The 18,268-nt window shown below is 39.5% G+C and overlaps 1 protein-coding gene across 1 annotated transcript in view; it reads right to left on the bottom strand.

Annotated features, from left to right (window-relative positions):
• prkcg (protein kinase C, gamma) overlaps nt 1–18,268 on the bottom strand; it is a 74,343-nt gene that overhangs the window by 13,452 nt on the left and 42,623 nt on the right. The window contains exons 9-12 of the mRNA XM_020927935.2: nt 13,961–14,134; nt 10,975–11,066; nt 8,958–9,020; nt 5,395–5,533 (exon numbers count right to left, since the gene is read on the bottom strand). Coding sequence (XP_020783594.1) covers nt 5,395–5,533; nt 8,958–9,020; nt 10,975–11,066; nt 13,961–14,134 — 468 coding nt within the window. The remainder of the gene's footprint in view (nt 1–5,394; nt 5,534–8,957; nt 9,021–10,974; nt 11,067–13,960; nt 14,135–18,268) is intronic.

Genomic DNA, 18,268 nt, shown 5'->3' with positions numbered 1-18,268 from the left:
ACAAGATAAAAGTAAAGAATGAGAAAGAGTGAAGATAAGAGGAGTGAAAGAGGAGTGCTACAATGACACGCAGCTATCAGACAGGCCGAGGCTTCCACACTACAGATTCAATATTAGTACACTGCAAAAAGAGCTTATCTAACACGGCTAAAATGAATTCAAAATATTTTCAGTATTTCAGACGATATGGCCGGTTAAAAGCTTCTCCACAATGATGTCTGTCTGTGTTTTTTGTACAGAGGCATATCAGTCTGGTCATCCCTCCCTCTCGCTGCTTCGCTCATTGATTCTGTAGAAATCTGTGATGTTTTTCAGTCCTCTGTGATTTATTTAGTTTATTTACTTATTTGTTTCTTTTTTCCTTCTGAGCAGCCATATTTGTTTTGATACGGACAAACCGTGCATGTCGCTGATTTGGGAATCCATCTGCTAGTCATGCTCATCTGAACATCGAATATTGCGGATCTCAGGCAAGTTTAAAGGCGCACTGTGTAACTTTTCTGGCAGAGGAAAGGATAGTCCATTGACAGTAAAAATGCTTATTTTTTTAAAAGTACTTTTTGAGCAATAAATGCAGCTGAAGGAATGCAATATTGATATGACTGCAAAAAAAAAAAATCTATGGAGACAGATTGCCAACAGAAAAAGCTACATCTACATCTTTAAAGATAAGAAAATGAGAAATCAATAGACCTAAATGCTATTAGTGCCTCAGTTTTGACAAATAATAAAACTTGAAATGAAAAGCAATCTATTTAAACAAGTATATGACTAAAATAATCTAGTAGGGATGTAACAATAACCGAAATATCGTGATATTGTATCATCTAAATTCTCACAATAATATCACGGCCCATCACAATATATCGAATTACAAGTCTCTTTGCTTAAATTAAGAGTTATGGTGCAGCAATAGCTAAAAAAAGACAGAGGGAACTACATAGATCATGATCCTTTGCTCCATTTCAATGTAAACTATAAGAAGAAATAACAGTTTTAAGCACTTTAAGTCTTAGCTCTTTGGATTAAGTCTTATATGAACATTTTTAGCTGTTTAGCCTCCACAAAATATCGCAATAAACATTGTACTGTGAGATGTATATCATGAAAATATATTGTTACATCCCTAACCCCACACCATCCCTAATCCCCCACCATATCGTGACCTTTCCCACGATATCGCAATAAATATCGTACAGTGAGATTCACACGTGACGATTGTATTGTATCGTGACACTTGGATATTGTTACACCCCTAGAAACTACATATCCCATGTTTCATTTCAGCTCAGACAACATGAAGAAATATGTTTTTACTTGAATTTGGGATTATGATTCCAAGAAATCTTGTCAAGGTACCTGTATTTTCCGCAATATAGGGCGCACTCATAAGCCACAGACCCCATCAAAAAAACGACTGTGCGCCCCACAATCCAAGAGCGCCCTATACACGAATCCACTCGGATGTCCCAGCACGACTTCAGTAAATTACAAAGCCGCACCACCCGCAGCACACGCAAACACGCACTGAGCAGACAGCGACCGCACAGCGAAAAACACCCGCAGCCACACTCATCACACTGTTGTGTTTCGTTTAATGCGCCTTATAGTCCCGTGTGGTTTATATGTGAAAAAAGTTCGAAAATTGACCATTTAATGACGCCTTATAATCCAGAGCGCCCTATAGTGTGGAAAATACGGTATTTTAAAAGCAAAAAAAGTGTCCTATGTACAGTTATGTTAGTCTCTCCAAAATATTGCAATAAATATCGTACCGTGAGATGCATATCATGATAATATCGTATTGAGAGATTCGAATATAGTTACATCCCTATAATTACTTAATATTAGTATTCTGAAGACCTTTTTTAAATCAAAATCATACATATGTTTTGCAGTGTAGTATAAATAAATAAAAGTGAGTAATCTCCAAACACAAGTGGATGGATTTGACACTGAACCCAGACAGTGTGAGATCGGGAGCAGAGGAGCTGCAGGGGAAACATATTGTATCTCTTCCAAAATGGCAGCTGCAGCAGAATCAATGAGTGTTTACATAACCGGCTCAATACCCAGGGGTTCCACACAAAGGTTTACCGAATCAAAGATGAGTTCAACAGCCACATCTGCTCATCCTGTCTGCCTGATACAAACCTGGAACTGTACACACACTATACCTGTTTCTTCGCTTCAGGAGGAATTACACTCAAGATAATTAACTATTCAGTGAGCAATGAGAGGCCGTGTCAAATTCAATACTGAGAGATCTAACAGTCGGCTCTGTCGAATAATAATAATAATAATAATAATACAGTGGTTAGAGGGAGCGCGCGCTGCATTGATAAGATGTGATGCACTGCAAAAATGAGTCAAACATTCTTGAGGAGTGTTGACCAGATAAAATGTTGTTTTTCTTAATGAAGTGAGATTATTTTAAGTAGTTTCAAGAGGTTTCTGACTTGTTTCTACACAGTACTTCTTATTTCTTGACAAATTATATGCTAATGAGGTAAGAAAAAGCATTTTCCTCTGTTTTAAATTAGTTATTTCAAAGTAAATTATATTGTAACTAGATGGAAATGAGCTACAAAACTCAAATCAGTATTAATATTCTGAATTTAAGTAATTTTGCTTGAGGTGTGATTTACAAATGGAGCTTGGAAGACCAAACTCCTGCTCCTCAGCTTTCATCACCTCAATCCAAATACTCACCACAACTCCTCATCCTCTCATCAATCCCTTCACTCTCCACGTCTCATCGTCCCCTTTGCTGTCATCATCCTCTCATCGTCCCCTTCGCTCTCCTCATCCTCTCATTGTCCCCTTCACTTTCCTCATCCTCTCATCGTCCCCTTCACTATCTCCTCATCCGAGTCTCATCATCCTCTTCACTCTCCTCATCCTCTCATTGTCCCCTTCACTCTCTCCTCATCCGAATGTCATTGTCCCCTGCGCTCTCCTCATCGTCTCATCGTCCTCTTCACGCTCTCCTCATCGTCTCATCGTCCCCTTCACTCTGTCCTCATTCGAGTCTCATCGTCCCCTTCACTCTCCTCATCCTCTCATCGTCCCCTTCACTAGCTCCTCATCCAAGTCTCATCATTCCCTTCACTCTCCTCATCCTCTCATCGTTCAATTCACTCTGTTCATCTTCTCATCATCCCCAGCGCTCTTCTCATCAGAGTCTCTTCGCCCCCCTTCATTCTCTCCTCATCCGAGTCTCATCGTCTCCTTCGCTATCTCCTCGTCTGAGTCTCATCGTCCCCTTCGCTCTCCCCTCATCCTCTCATCAACCCCTTCACTCTCCTCATCCGAGTCTCATCGTCCCCTTCGCTCCTCTCATTCTCTCATCATCCCCTTCACTCTCTTCTCATCGTCTCATCATTCCTTTCACTCTCCTCATCCTCTCATCATCCCCTTCACTTTCTCCTCATCCGAATCTAATCATCCTCTTCGCTCTCCTCATCCTCTTGTCGCCCAATTTGTTCTTCTCATCCTCTCATCGTCGTCTTCGTTCTAATCATCCTCTCTTCGTCCCCTTCGCTCTCCTCATCCTTTCCTCATCCTTTTCACTTTCCTCATCCTCTCATTGTCCCCTTCGCTTTTCAGCTCCTCTCATCTTCCCCTTCACCAACTCCAGTGTCCAGGCCCCTGGTGAAAGACCTTGCTTGTCATTGCAAAGTCTTCTGCTAATGTCGTCTCATTCCAGAAAGCGTATGTACTAATATTTTCTCTTTGTGTCCTTGAGTTTTTCCAGGTTGAATTTTTACAGTCTGCAGACGAACCAATTGTGACATGGCAAAAAATGTCAAATTGTTAAATGACTTTGAGGTTCTGGGTTTTATATCACGCCGCAGTGCATTTAAAGTAATAACAATAATAATCTTCAAATGAGTTTTAAATAAAGATTCTGAATTTACAACCCGTGCTTCTGTGTGTGCCTTTTTTTACAGTGCTCTCTTCCAGCACGGACCCCCTAAGGCCTTTTTAAATTCCTCCTATAAACAGCCGCTAATAGAATCATATGCAGTTAATTACTCAAAAATGCTGACAAGGTTACACAGGGCGAGCGAGCGGGGGGCCGTGTACCAACGCGTAATGGGGTCAAGCAAACGAGTGGGGGGTGGGCACACGGAGGCCAGAGGAGGAGCGGGTCAGCATACAGGAGACTGGATTAGCCCGCACAGGACTACAAACGGAAAGGGCATCGGGGTATTTGCGTGTGTGTAGGTGTGTGTGTGTGTGTGTGTGTCAGAGTCCTGCACCAGGTCGATGGGTTCGGGCAAATAGTTCCTGAAACGGGTGGGTTATAACGTTCTAGAATTTTACAGGCGGGTAGTGATTACACACGGGCGGGTCAGTACTAAGCCAGGTCTAAACCAGGACTACACCAGAACTAATCTTGGACTTAAAAGAGAGGGAGAACCCCGAGCCCGTGTCCGCAAAACGCAGCACTTACCTCCGGTTCTTTCACCTGTGGTCACTCGACGGATCTGCGGATCTGTCCCGACAGTGAGTCCTGGTTCAGTTTTGGTTTAGTCCTGGTACAGTCCTGGAATCAGTCCTGGTTTAGTCCTGGTACAGTCCTAGGTCAGTCCTAGTTCAGTCCTGGTTTAGTCCTGGTTTAGTCCTGGTTTAGTCCTGGTTAATCCTAGTTCAGTCCTGGTTTAGTCCTGGAATCAGTCCTGGGTTAGTCCTGGGTTAGTCCTAGTTCAGTCCTGGTTTAGTCTTGGTACAGTCCTGGAATCAATCCTGGAATCAGTCCTGGGTTAGTCCTGAGTTAATCCTGGTTTAGTCCTGGTTTAGTCTTTAATTAGTCTTGGTTTAGTCCTAGTTCAGTCCTGGTTTAGTCCTGGAATCAGTCCTGGGTTAGTCCTAGTTTAGTCCTGGTTTAGTCCTGGTACAGTCTTGGAATCAGCCCTGGTTTAGTCCTGGTTTAGTCCTGGTACAGTCCTAGTTCAGTGGCTTAGTCCTGGTTTAGTCCTAGTTCAGTCCTAGTTTAGTCTTGGTACAGTCCTGGAATCAGTCCTGTGTTAGTCCTGGTTTAGTCTTGGTTTAGTCCTAGTTTAGTCCTTGTTTAGTCCTGGAATCAGCCCTGGTTTAGTCCTAGTTCAGTCCTGGTTTAGTCCTAGTTCAGTCCTGGTTTAGTCCTGGAATCAGTCCTGGAATCAGTCCTGGAATCAGTCCTGGAATCAGTCCTAGGTTAGTCCTGGATTAGTTAGACATTTGTATTCGTACTGAAGAAAGCACATTTCATTTCGTGACTGTAATTCTTGAAGTCGTAATTTTTCAGTTCATATTCTGATGGACCCGTACAAGACTCTGGTGTGTGTGTGTGTGTGTGCGTGTGTGTGTGTGCGCGTGTGTGTGTGTGTGGGTGTGTGTGTATTGTACCTCTGGAGCGATGTAATCAGGCGTCCCACAGAAGGTCCTCGTGGTGTCCCCCTCAAACATGCCCTCCCTGCACATGCCGAAGTCAGCGATCTTTATGTGTCCCTCACTGTCCAGCAGCACGTTATCCAGCTTCAGATCCCTGAGAGCACACGCAGCACACGGCATCAGTCACTTTGATGGATACACGTTTTATATTGAGCAGAAGTCACAACAGAAATGATAAATCGGTGTCGTCCGCAGTCGGATGAGAAGGAGCTGCATAAAATATCCTCCAAATGTTGACATGTTTGTAAATGTCAAACGCAAAACTGAAATAGAAAGTTAAAATCATACTTTGGAACACTCTCCGCGCAGATAGACATATTTTATGGCGACTGCGGAATATTTCAGATAAAGAAACATTTCTATAAATAGGAAAAGTCTCTCCTTCAGACCAAGGAAGAGTCGGGTTTGTGGAGATGCAAGCACATAGTAACACTGCATGTTTTTCAGTGCGATAAAAACATCCAAAAGGAGAAAAACTAGACCAGAGCTAGACCAGGACTAGACCAGGACTAGACAGCACTACACTAAGACTAGACTAGGACTTGACTAGGACTGGACCAGAACTACACCAGAACAAGACCAGAATGAGACCAGAACGAGACCAGAACTAGACCAGCACTAGACTAAGACTAGATCAGGACTACATCAGGACTAGACCAGGACTAGACCAGGACAAGACCAGGACAAGACCTGGATTAGACTAGGACAAGACCTGGACTAGACCTGGACTAGACCAGGACTAGACAGGACTAGACTAGGACTAGATCAGTATTAGACCAGGACTAGACAAGAACTAGACCAGAACAAGACCAGGACGACACTAGGACTAGACTAGGACTAGACCAGGACAAGACCAGGACAAGACCAGGACTAGACTAGTACTAGACCAGAACGAGACCAGGATTAGACCAGGATTGGACAGGACTCGACTAGTACTAGACCAGGACTAGACCAGAACGAGACCAGGACTAGACCAGGACTAGACCAGGACTAGACCAGAACTAGTCTGGAATGAGACCAGGACTAGACCAGGACTAGACCAGAACTAGACCAGAACGAGACCAGAAGTAGACCAGGACTATATCAGAACTAACTTGTATATTTACAGAACTAGACCAGAACAAGACCAGGAGGAGACCAGGACTAGACCAGAATTAGACCTGAACTAGACCAGGACTAGACCAGAACATGACCAGGACTAGACCAGAACGAGACTAGGGCTAGACCAGGACTAGACCAGGACTAGACTAGTACTAGACCAGAGTGAGACCAGAACTAGACCAGAACTAGACCAGGACTAGACCAGGACAAAACCAGGACTAAACTGGGACTAGCTCAGGACTTAATTTGCTGGTATTATTATTAAACGTATATAATTATTTTTACATGTTATTCTTTGTAAACAGCGACATTGATCAAAATGGGCTTAATAACACGAGCGCTCCACTTCTTAGCAGCACATTTAAATTTATAGTGTTTTGAGAAAAATGGTTATGCAACATTTTTTATCAAGCCGAGTAAGAAACATCATAACATGGTTAAAAGCTCATAAAAGTTTGGCATAATATGTCTCTTTTAAAAGTTGAAAACGTTTTCTTGTCAGACACACTTTTAATCCCCGTGAATACAGATGATCAGACATCCGTTTATGATTACTGATATTTTTGATAATCTACTTGACACGTTCGTTCATTAAATACACCATTTAAACCAAATTATAAATGAGGATAAAACTGAGGATTAAACTGATGTGAAAAGTGAACTAAACTCGCTATGAAACCTTGAAACATTTGAGGTTTATTTTGGCGAGAAAAGTTACCAATGCAACTGTTTAGCCTTCTCAAAATTTCAATAAGTTCTGTACGATACTCGGGGGCGTGATATCGATACAATTTTTGATATGTTTAGGCCTCAGGAGATAGATTTTTAATGTTAGTTTTCAGTGGATTTCTTATTCAGTCGCATTATGTATCCTCTCTGTTCAAATATTTCAGACTTTTACCCTTCAGTCACAAGTGTGTACTTTACTGCAAAGGGTTAAAGTGTATTGAAGTATTTGATATTATAATGAGTATTGTTGCGTGCCTGTCTTTTGCTGCTGGTGCACGCTGCTCCTCTTGTTTACAATCTTGTCTTTCTTTCTTTCTTGGCGAACACATCTCTGAGCAATATATATATTTTATGGTGTGTTTTTGAACTCTTTACAAGATGAACCCCCTCGGAAAGACGGCTGTGTTTTCAAGCATCTCTCCCTCCCTCTCTCTGTCTCTCTCAGGCTCTCTCCCATTTTTCTGTCTCTCTTCCTTCTCTCTCTCTCTCTCTCTGTCACTCTCTTTCTCATTCTCTCTCTCCCTCTCTTTCTCATTCTCTCTCTCTCTCTCCCTTTCATTCTGTCTCCCTCTCTTGGTCTGTCTCTCTCCCTCCCTCTGTCTCTCTCCCTTCTCTCTCTCTCTCCATCACTCACTTATTTTTCTCTCGCTCTCTTCTCAATGTCTCGCTTTCTCATTCTCTCTCTTTCCCTCTTCCCGTCTCTCTCTCTCTCTATCTCCCTCTTTTTCTCTTTCTGTCTCCCTCTCTGTCACCCTCCTGTTTCTCTCTCTCTCTCTCTGTTCTCAATGTCTCTCCCCTCTCTGTCTTTTTCATTCTCCCTCTCTGTCCTTCCCTCCCTGCCTCTCTCTCTCCCATCTCTCTCTCTCTCTTTGTCACTCCCCTGTCTCTCTCTTCTCAATGTCTCCTTCTCTCTGTCTCTCTCTCCCTCCCTCTCTCTGTCTCTCTCTCTCTCTCCCATTTCTCTCTCTCCCTCTCCCTCTCAGCCACTCTCCTATTTCTCTCTCTATTCTCAATGTCTCTCTCTCTGTCTCTCTCTCTCTGTCTCCCTCTCTCTGTCTCCCTCTCTCTCTGTCTCCCTCTCTCTGTCTCCCTCTCTCTCTGCTCTCTCTCTCTCTCTGTCTCCCTCTCTCTGTCTCCCTCTTTCTGTCTCCCTCTCTCTGTCTCTCTCTCTGTCTCCCTCTTTCTGTCTCCCTCTCTCTCTCTCTCTGTCTCCCTCTCTCTCTCTCTCTGTCTCTCTCTCTCTGTCTCTCTCTCTCTGTCTCCCTCTCTGTCTCTCTCTCTCTGTCTCCCTCTCTGTCTCTCTCTCTCTGTCTCCCTCTCTCTGTCTCTCCCTTCTCTCTCTGTCACTCTCCGATTTCTCTCCCTCTTCTCAATGTCTCTCCCTCCTCTCTCTCTTTGCCATTCTCTCCCTCTCTCTGTCTCCCTCTCTTTCTCTCTCTCCCATTTCTCTGTCTTTCTCCCTCTCCCTCCCTCTTTGTCTCGCTTCTGTTTCTCTTTCTCTCGCCCCCGCTCTGTTTCCCTCTATGTATCTCTCTCTTTCTCTCTGTCTCTCTCTCCCTTTTATCTCTCTCCCTTCTCTCTCACGCTCTGTCACTCTCCTATTTCTCTCTCTCTCTTTTCTCAGTGTCTCTCTTTCTCCCTCTCCTCTCTTTCATTCTCATTCTTTCTTTCTCTTCTTCTTCTCTCACCTGTAGATGATTCCTTTACTGTGGAGGAAGAAGAGGCCCACGGCGATCTCGGCTGCGTAGAACCTGCGGAGGACAGAGACACAGTTACGTGCGCTGGCTTCTCTTTGAATTTGAGATAATTCAAAGGACGACAAGAAAGTGAAGAGAGAAAAAGAGAGAGAGAGAGAGAGAGCGCGTGAGAGAGAGAGAGAGAGGAGGGGTACGGTGGAGGAACAGAGGATGATGAAAGGCAAAAGCAACGGTGAGATGACGGTGGGATAACGAAGACGGAGACGGAAATGAACAACAGGAAAACAATTAGTCGTACATGATTGATCAAAGATTATTGATTCAGCGAACAGCCAGAAGGAGGCGACAGGAGGAGACGAGAGTTAGTGATGCTCCCAGGGATGAGTCACACTGTATAAAGAGAATATGAAATGAGTTTTAATGACTTGGACTTGGTCAGAATACTGATATTGTTTGGAGAAGTTGTTAAGTTTAAATGCATTTCCTTTTTATAATATTATTCTAAACTAGGCTTTACTTTAAAACCCTGTTATTATGTCGTTTACACATAAAAAGAGATTATTTTTCGATTAGTTGACTAGACACATGATTATTTCTAATGTACATATCGACTTTACACACATTTTTAAATAAATAAGTGTTGAGAAATGGCGACTGAAGGCTTCTAAATTGAGAATATTTATAAATAAAGTAATAAAGTTGTCTTCCTCTTGTGTAAAGCTGTGATTTTTGTATTTTATTGCTTATCTTTCTATTTTTATTTTTACTTGCACATTTACATTTATATAATTATGTCTTATTTGACACCTAAACACCTTCTAAATTAAGAATATTTCTAAATAAAGTGATAGTTATTAATGATCATTTTGGACATTTTATTTTGACAATCCCACTGGTTTTGTTATAAAATATATTTTCATATGTATTTTTGAGTTTGTATATTCAAAATGATGATTACATTTATCAGAATACACTACACTGTCTAGTCACGATAAGTGGATTAATAGTTGCAGCTCTAATTTTCAGAGTAAATTCAGAGTAAAACTGTGTATTTATTTATTTCTTCAGGTTATTACTCAAAAAAGTCCAAAATTTTTGTTCCCAAACATTCTATTGTTGTGATGAATAACTAGATTTATATTATTTGTAAAATGAAGCACAATTTAAAAGAACAAACTGCAAACAGCTTGAAGCTACAATAGAAATGATCAACAAACAGTAACAAAAGGATAATGGTTTATATATTTTTGTTCTCTTTGCATAGATCCCTCTGTATACCTGCGGGGATAACTATACTACAGTTCTGAGACCATTTTTCAGTGGACGTGCTCCAGGAGCGCAGGCACAGATAAAAGGCCTGGAGGGACTCAGTGCTATAATCTCTTTATTTATTTAATGTTTTTATTGGTAAGGATGTGAGAATGTGTCTATATTTATTCATTTTTACTGCTACAGATTTGCTCTGTCGAAGTTTCGTTGTATTTTGTACAATGACAATAAATCTAAATCTAATCTAATCTTTTTGTAAACCAGTTAAAGGAGCACTTTGTAACTTTTCTCCTTATCGCCATAGAGATGGTTTTGTTCTACCTGGAATGTTCCCAGACTGTTCTGTTCTGTGCTGTGAGTGAGATCTCTTCTTGACAGATTTGACCTTGTAACTTTGCTTGATGACTCTATTTGCTTGTCGCATGGAGATGGATAAGTTTAATGCCATACTGTGGAACATTCCAGGCAAAAACAACATCTCCAGGTGAGAGGCCCTTCACCAGAAAAGTTCTGTAGTGCACCTTTATCTAAATAAATCTAAACTAGTGAAAAGTATTCAATCTATATTCTGAATCCAAGTTCTTTCAACTCATGTAGATATTCTTTTTGTCCAGTGCCTCAGGTGAACGAAGCCCGGACAAGAGCATGAGGAACAAAGGACTGAGGAGAGCGTGAAATGGGACGCAGCCGATGGAGACACTGATTAAAGGTAGAAGAAGAAAAGGCACTTTTAACGCACGCTGCGTGAGGCTCTTTGAACTTGCCCACCATCTGGATATGAAACATCAGGTCTCCTCCGTTCACATATTCCATCACATAGTAGAGCCGGTCCTGCAGGGGGCACACACTGGTGAGGACGCACACTATCAATCTGGATAATAACAGCAGATCCCATATGGCAAAGAAGACGGTATGGGGACAGTGGAACTCTTATTGCTCCTATCTATGGGTTTCAGAGTGATGAAAAACGAAATATTACTTTCTTTTGACTTGTGTAAATTACTCAAAATGGCGCCTACAAACAGAAGGCCAAAACTCGGAACTAGGAACTGTCATTGCCCAAGTCTGCACCCGTTTCATTTAACTTCACAAGAGTCTGCTCGCGGGCTTTCTGAATTAGATTTTTCTCTCTTTGTCCACCATCAGGAAACTGTGAAGCTGCAAGGTATGTGAAAGATGAAGGCAAAGCTGTAACCCACTTATTTTCTGACAAGTCAACCGTTCTGGACCAGTTTGTACTCCAAACCCACAGATTAAAAACAACTCCTAAAAAGACTTTTGTAGGATTTCTGCATGGACTTTTTATTTTTTTGACTTAATAACCAGTCTCTAAACCTCATTTTAAGTGATTTATGCATCAGCTTTGACATGGGAATTGTCAAAACAACAAATAATCTCTTTACGGGACGATGCCTCCAGACAGCAGCTACCTGTTCTTATATTTACCAGCAACATCCAGGCAGGGTTTGAAATCTGATTTTGCTCTGTGCAGAGATTGTTCCCACTTATAATGAGAGCAGATCAGACAGAAAGCCAAAAATACAGAGCCTCAGCTTCACAAAGAGCCCAGCCATTTGTCTGCGCTCCAAAGGGTTCAGACACAGAATCAGCTTGAATTGAGTCATTTTGTGCATTTTAGGGAAATATAAAGGCTGGATTTGTAAAGGGTTAACTCTTTTAAACATGTTTATTATTGGCTCTGTCTGCTCTGTCTGCTGTAGCCCCGAGTATTGCTGAGTTTAAATTGAGATACAGTAAATTAAAGTTTGACTATTTCGCAGAAAGAGATAGAAAAAAGTTTGTGTTTGCTCATTATCATCAACAATAGCTGTTACATCTGAAGTCACTCGGTTCACTCAGCTCCGCTCTATTCTCTCACATGAATTAGCAGTTTAAACGCATTTCACAGAATTTCAACAAGTTTTTTTTACCAGTAAAAAAAGTTCGATTTGTCCCAAGGTTAATACAGCAACTTTAGAACCTGCTCAGAAGTATCCAGACGTGCACAATTTGGGTTCATATGGGGTTGTATATTCCAGGTCAACACTGTGAAAACTTCAAATTCAAATGCCAAGATATTTTATTTAAAGGTGCACTAAGTAACTTTTCTGGAGGAGAGAACACCATCCTGTATGTCTCAGCGAAAATGTATTGATTTGATCCACTGTAAGGTATATAACTCCAAAGTTACTGGTCAAGTCTGTGGAGAGGTGACCCCGCTCCCAGTAGAAATGCATGTTTTTCAAGGTATTTTCTGAGCAACAAAAACTGAATTGAATAAATGCGAGATAATGCTCTATTGTCGAACATTCTACATAAACCAATTCTGCCTTCCTCTCTTTCAGAAACGTTACACAGTGCACTTTTAACAACTGTTTCATATCAAAACCAGCTGAATCATTTGGAGGTTGTATAGTCTTAAGGTGAGACGCTACAGCTCATTTTAAAAAATGTTTAGTTTTTTGGCCAGTCTCTTGGTCTCTTAGCATTTAAGCTTTCAAATCCATAAGGGACATTGTAATTTAAAAGGCTGTTGTCTGAAAATGCATTTTCCGCTCATAGGGACTCTTAAACTTAGACAAACTTTATTGATCCACAAGGGAAATTATTTGTAATCTCCCTTTAAAGCCTTTGAATCTTATACAACATTTTGGCGACAAGTACAGAAGGATTTAAAAAAAAATCTAAATCCAAGCCTGATTTATTAAAGTTTTAACTTTAAAAAATGAGACAAAATTAGAATTTTAAATCTGAAATATATCCAAACTCCCCTCTGTATATTTCTTAGTATCTAATATAAAAATAAAATGAAGCAAGAAAATAAAATCTGGCTCTTTTCATGTTTCTGTTTTGAATTGATAAAATGCTTTATTTCTATATGAAAATAACCCATGATGAAAAACTTGTGATACATTATTTTCTTATATTTATGTGAGTCATAATAATCTCATGTATTATGAGAGTTTATGTGATTTCTTGCCCTAATCCCGAAGAAATCACATTAAGACTGCAGCATGTTACCAATATCAGCCTTTCCTCCTCTGCAGTGTTTGTGTAATTGTTTCATTATTGGAATAGTTATCTGCATTTTGGAAAAATATCCAATCACATTTTTTTTTCTTTGACATGCAATACAATTATGATTTGCCATTTATGTTTTAATAGGATTGTGTTCAGAGTGCACATTTTAAAGGAAAAGTTTAATGCAATGAAAGTTAATGCAATAACTGTAGTGAACTTTTCTGTAAAACTGAGCAATGGGCAAAACAAAATGAACTGAATTAGGTTCACGTGACATCCCAACAGTCTGGAATCCCTTTATCTTAACCCGAATATCAGTAGCGATCCAGAAACATTTGCAGGTATTGGTTCCTTGATATAACTTCAGTTGATATCCTGATTGGACTCTTTACTGAGTGATGTAGGCCCAGGACGTCTCACAGTGTTTAAACTTGAATTCATAGCTCTTCAGTCGTTACTTGCAGGAGACAATTTTGTAATAAGTTAACTGTATTTTCTGCATTTTTTTTGGTAATTTTCAGTCCTTGCACTCATAACGGTAAACATCAGATATTGGCAGATGCTTAAAGACATAGTAGTGATATCTAGTTCTAGAGTTAAACTGCAAATAGAAATTATCAGGTTCAACATTTGTGAATTTACTGTTTGGATATTTCATGGCAAAGTATTGAGTTAATAGTATAATAGAATATCAGGGCACACACCTCTGTCTGGAAGGCGCAGTAGAGGGCGGTGAGGAAATGTGGTCGTGAGGACAGCCCCAGGACTCGGCGCTCCACCATGGCGCTCTCTGTGTCCTCATCCTGGAGCAGCACGTCCTTCTTTAAAACCTTCACCGCAAACAGACGCTCACTGCCCCTCTCCTCCGCCAGCAAAACCTACAGACAATTAAAGACAGGGTTATAATCTAAAAAAGTCTATTTTTTATACAGGTCCAATATTACAGAAAATGGACTCTTGTGAGCTTTGAGCCATGTTAGAGTGTTGTTACCTCCTCAAAAACACACTTGGAGTTGTGTTTTGTTTCATTCACTCATGTTTTTTGATAACCAGTTATTATTAGTCTGTCTACATCCCCAAAACTCAAAATGCTAAAAAAAAAAAAAAAAAAAAAAAAAAAATGTGCTCATGGGACTATAAACTGAGACGAGGGGGCATTTTTACTCTCACACTCCTCACAGATACTGTCCTAAGGAAATCGGACTGCAGATGATGCTGCCATCCTTTTCCCTCTGTTATGTTTCCGTCTGTTACCATGACCTTTCTTAATAAAAAATCTCATTATTCAAAAAGTAAGTAAGTTTTTCAACCTAATCTTGTACCATATGATAGAAAACTATATTAAGCAAATATTCAAACCAGTTTGTTAAGGATATGTAAGTGAGAACCGCTAGTTATCGCTTTTTGTATTTATTGCCCAAAAAGTGCTGCATATTTCATTACCTCTGTTACAAGAGTTGGTACTTTTGAAAGAATATCGCAGGGTTAACTTTACCCTGTTGGAGTGCTAACTCTTTCCTACATTCTAATACCTTACTTATTTCAATAGTCCCTCTAGTTTCTGAATAAGAGCTATTGGAATGTAAAAAATCTGCCCCTGTTTCCCTGCGTTACCGCTTGACCTGACCCTTGTCTAAATGCGGAATAAAAAGTGAAGATGCAACACCACATTTGCGTCTTCTGTTCAGACCGTCATCATATAAACGTAGCCTCAGCGTAAATATGCAGGATTTGTGTGTTAAACATGTGTGAATGAAATCAAACACGACTCCAGGTCAGTTTTTGACGAGGAAACAACATTATAACAGCTCAGAAAATTGTGTAATAGGGCTCGATTAAAGATGCACTGTGTAACTTTTATGTTGGGGTGTCTGCCAACCACTGTGGAGGTTTGAAAAAAGAATCAGTCAGAATAGATTATCAAAAGACCAAATGAACTTCACTGGTCTGTGGAGCTATTACACGTTATAAAGTCATCTGTAATGTTCCACAGTAAAGCATTAAACATCTAGAGCTTGGATTTAATTAGACATGTTTTTATAGTTCGAAATGTATGTGCTTTATTATGCGAGCAGGGTCACCTCTCCACAGATCTGACTTGCCAATTGGCCCAGTGGTGCTACTAAATAAGTTCAATGCCATTCTGCGCAACAAAGCAATATCATCACCATGGAAACAAGCAGGTGGCGGACTCTCCAGTGGAAAAGTTACACAGCGCACCTTTAATTATTGACAGGAAAAAGTGATAGCGTTTTGAGCAGACTAGTTCCTACCAATTACTACTTATTAATGCATTGGTTTGTTTTGAAAATAGACTGGAATGTTTTGTCATTTGCACGAGTACAAAGCAGAACAAGCTCACTGCAATTCAAAGCCAAGAGTTAATTAGATTTAGACATACAAGAAATCTCATTTAAAGGTGAGAAAAATAGCTGCAGGCAATTCTATTAAGACTAAAACTGTTTCTCAGATGAAGTGCACAATTAAGTTAAGAAGTAGTTTTTTAAATATGTAACGTGACAAATGCAAAGTTTATGAGAATTTGAGCCCAGTGACCAAACAGATGAAGTTCAGGTCCGAGGTCGGAAGGGAAAATTCATACACGTGACCCACTCCCACAATAACACTGGAAGGGCATCTGGCATAAAACTCCAAATGCCAAACCAAAATGCCACTGACTCACTATGGCAGCTCCTCACAAGTTGAAGCTGAAAGTTTTTTTTTCCATTTGGGTAAAATCTGTCTTGTTCCAGTACAGACTGTATTGTATAAGTAAGAGGGCTGGGTGTCATTTAGAAGTTGCCGATACGATACATACCTCGATACGATACACTTTTCGATACAGTGCACTTTTAATCCAATACGATTCGATTCGATATATTTAAAATCAATTCGATACGGTTCAGTGAAAAACAAAGCCTAAATCATGGATGTGATACTAAAGGTCAACTAAGTCCACTAAGTTTGTGCAAAGTTAAAGTAATATGAAAAACATTTTACTCGTTACCCATTTTACTTGTTAAAACAACGAAAATATCAACACAACCGTAGCTCTTACACAAAATAATTTTGTAAAATATACCTAAAAATACTCTTGGTGATATATCAATTATGCACCCCATGATATCAATACCGTATCTTCAAATCAAATGATACGATATATTGATATTTCAATATTTTTGCACACCCCTAATAAGCAGTGTTGGAAGTAACTGAATACATACAGCCAGAATACACACTCTGAATACTGATTTTGAGTAACTGTATTCCAGTACAGTTACTTTTTCATTTGGTGGAATTCAACAATTCAACAATTCAATTCAGTTCAATTCAAACAATTCATAATACTGATATTGTTTGGAGGAGTTGTGAAGTTTAGATGCATTTCCTTTGTAGGTTTATTATATTATGCTAAACTAGGCTTTACTTTAAAACCCTGTTATAATGTTGTTTATACAAAAAAAAAAAATACCTGGGAGTTTTCAGGGCTTATTTTTCAATTAGTCGACAAAATACATGAATATTTCAAATGTACATATTGACTTTGCAAACATTTTTAAATAAATAAATGTTGAGAAATAGTGACTGAAGGCTTCTAAATTGAGAATATTTATAAATAAAGTGATAAAGTTGTATTCCTATGACCTCTTGTATAAAACTGTGATTTTTGTATTTTATTACGTATCTTTCTATTTTTATATTTTATTTCTCATCTTTCTATTTTACATTTATTTACATTTATATAATCATGTCTTATTTGACACCTGTCTATCTTTTTCTGCTACTTATTTAGAATTTATATAGCATTTCTATTTTCGCTCTCTGTTATTACATTATATTGTGACGTGTGAGCTACTGTGTCCAAATAATTTCCCTTGTGAATCAATAAAGTTTGTCTAAGTCTAAAGTTATTAATGTCAAGATAATGATTATATTTATCAAAATACAACACACTGTTTAGTCACAATTAGTGGATTAATAGTTACAGCCAAACCAAAATGCCACTGACTCACTGTAGCAGCCCCTCATAAGATGAAGTTGAAAGTTTTTTTTTGCGCATTTGAATAAAATTTGTCTTGCCCCAGTACAGATATTTTAGTGTATAAGCAGTGTTGAGAAGTAACTGAACACATATACCCAGAATACGTGCTCTAAATACAGATTTTGAGTCTATTCTGTTACAGTTAGTCTTTCATTTGGTGGAATTCAGAATATAGTTACTTTTCTAAAATCCCAGGAATTCTTTGCTGTATTTGAGTTCACAATTTTGGCTTCAAACTGCCAAAAATTGGAGAAAAATAGACACAGCTCTTGTGGTACATGTAAAGTGTAACTGTTCCTTCTCTAGTCAGTGATAGGAAATGCATAACAAACAGAGAAACAAACATAAAGCACTATAATTTAAATGCAACTTGATGTAAAAATATTCAGAATACATTACAAAATACATTTTATTTTCAAAGAATTCTTCCCATCACTGTGTATAAGCAGTTCTTGGGGTCAAAGTAAGTGTCTCTGTGAACAGTTTGCATCTAATTTGAAAGCACTTAATTGACAATCAGGAACTGTACATTAGCATGCTGGTTGTTAACTTTACTGTCACAGCAGAACTCATGAATAACAGGATGCTCAGAATACGTAAGGTAAATGAGGAATAACTTTGTACCACTGCAAACCATTTAAAATGAACCAGCTCGAAGTGTTTTTCATGTTAAAGACAAATCGCACACATCACATTTAAAGAGCGCATCGAAAAAAATCAACCCAAAAAAGCATCAAAGTATTTTTCACGGAAGGTCAGCTCAAGTTCACAATGTTCAAATTCTGTTTTCAGCTCCTACCACTTTGTAACTTTGCTTCGCTTAGCTCCTCCGATGCTCGGCTGTAAAAGTGTCTGCGAGCACATGACTTTGAAACTTAATGGGCCCATCAGTCGGCGCCCTGGCGTTCACGTATCTGTTTTTGTGTAGTTCAAATGAAACTTAGACCTTGCTCTATTCCGCTATTTATCT

This window comes from Boleophthalmus pectinirostris, unplaced genomic scaffold, assembly GCF_026225935.1.
Source record: "Boleophthalmus pectinirostris isolate CB_2022bp ecotype Guang Dong unplaced genomic scaffold, ASM2622593v1 HiC_scaffold_6, whole genome shotgun sequence".
NCBI classification, from domain to species: Eukaryota; Metazoa; Chordata; class Actinopteri; order Gobiiformes; family Gobiidae; genus Boleophthalmus; species Boleophthalmus pectinirostris.
The sequence above is the reverse complement of the archived record's forward strand: the minus strand, read 5'-3'. Positions and strand labels throughout refer to the sequence as shown.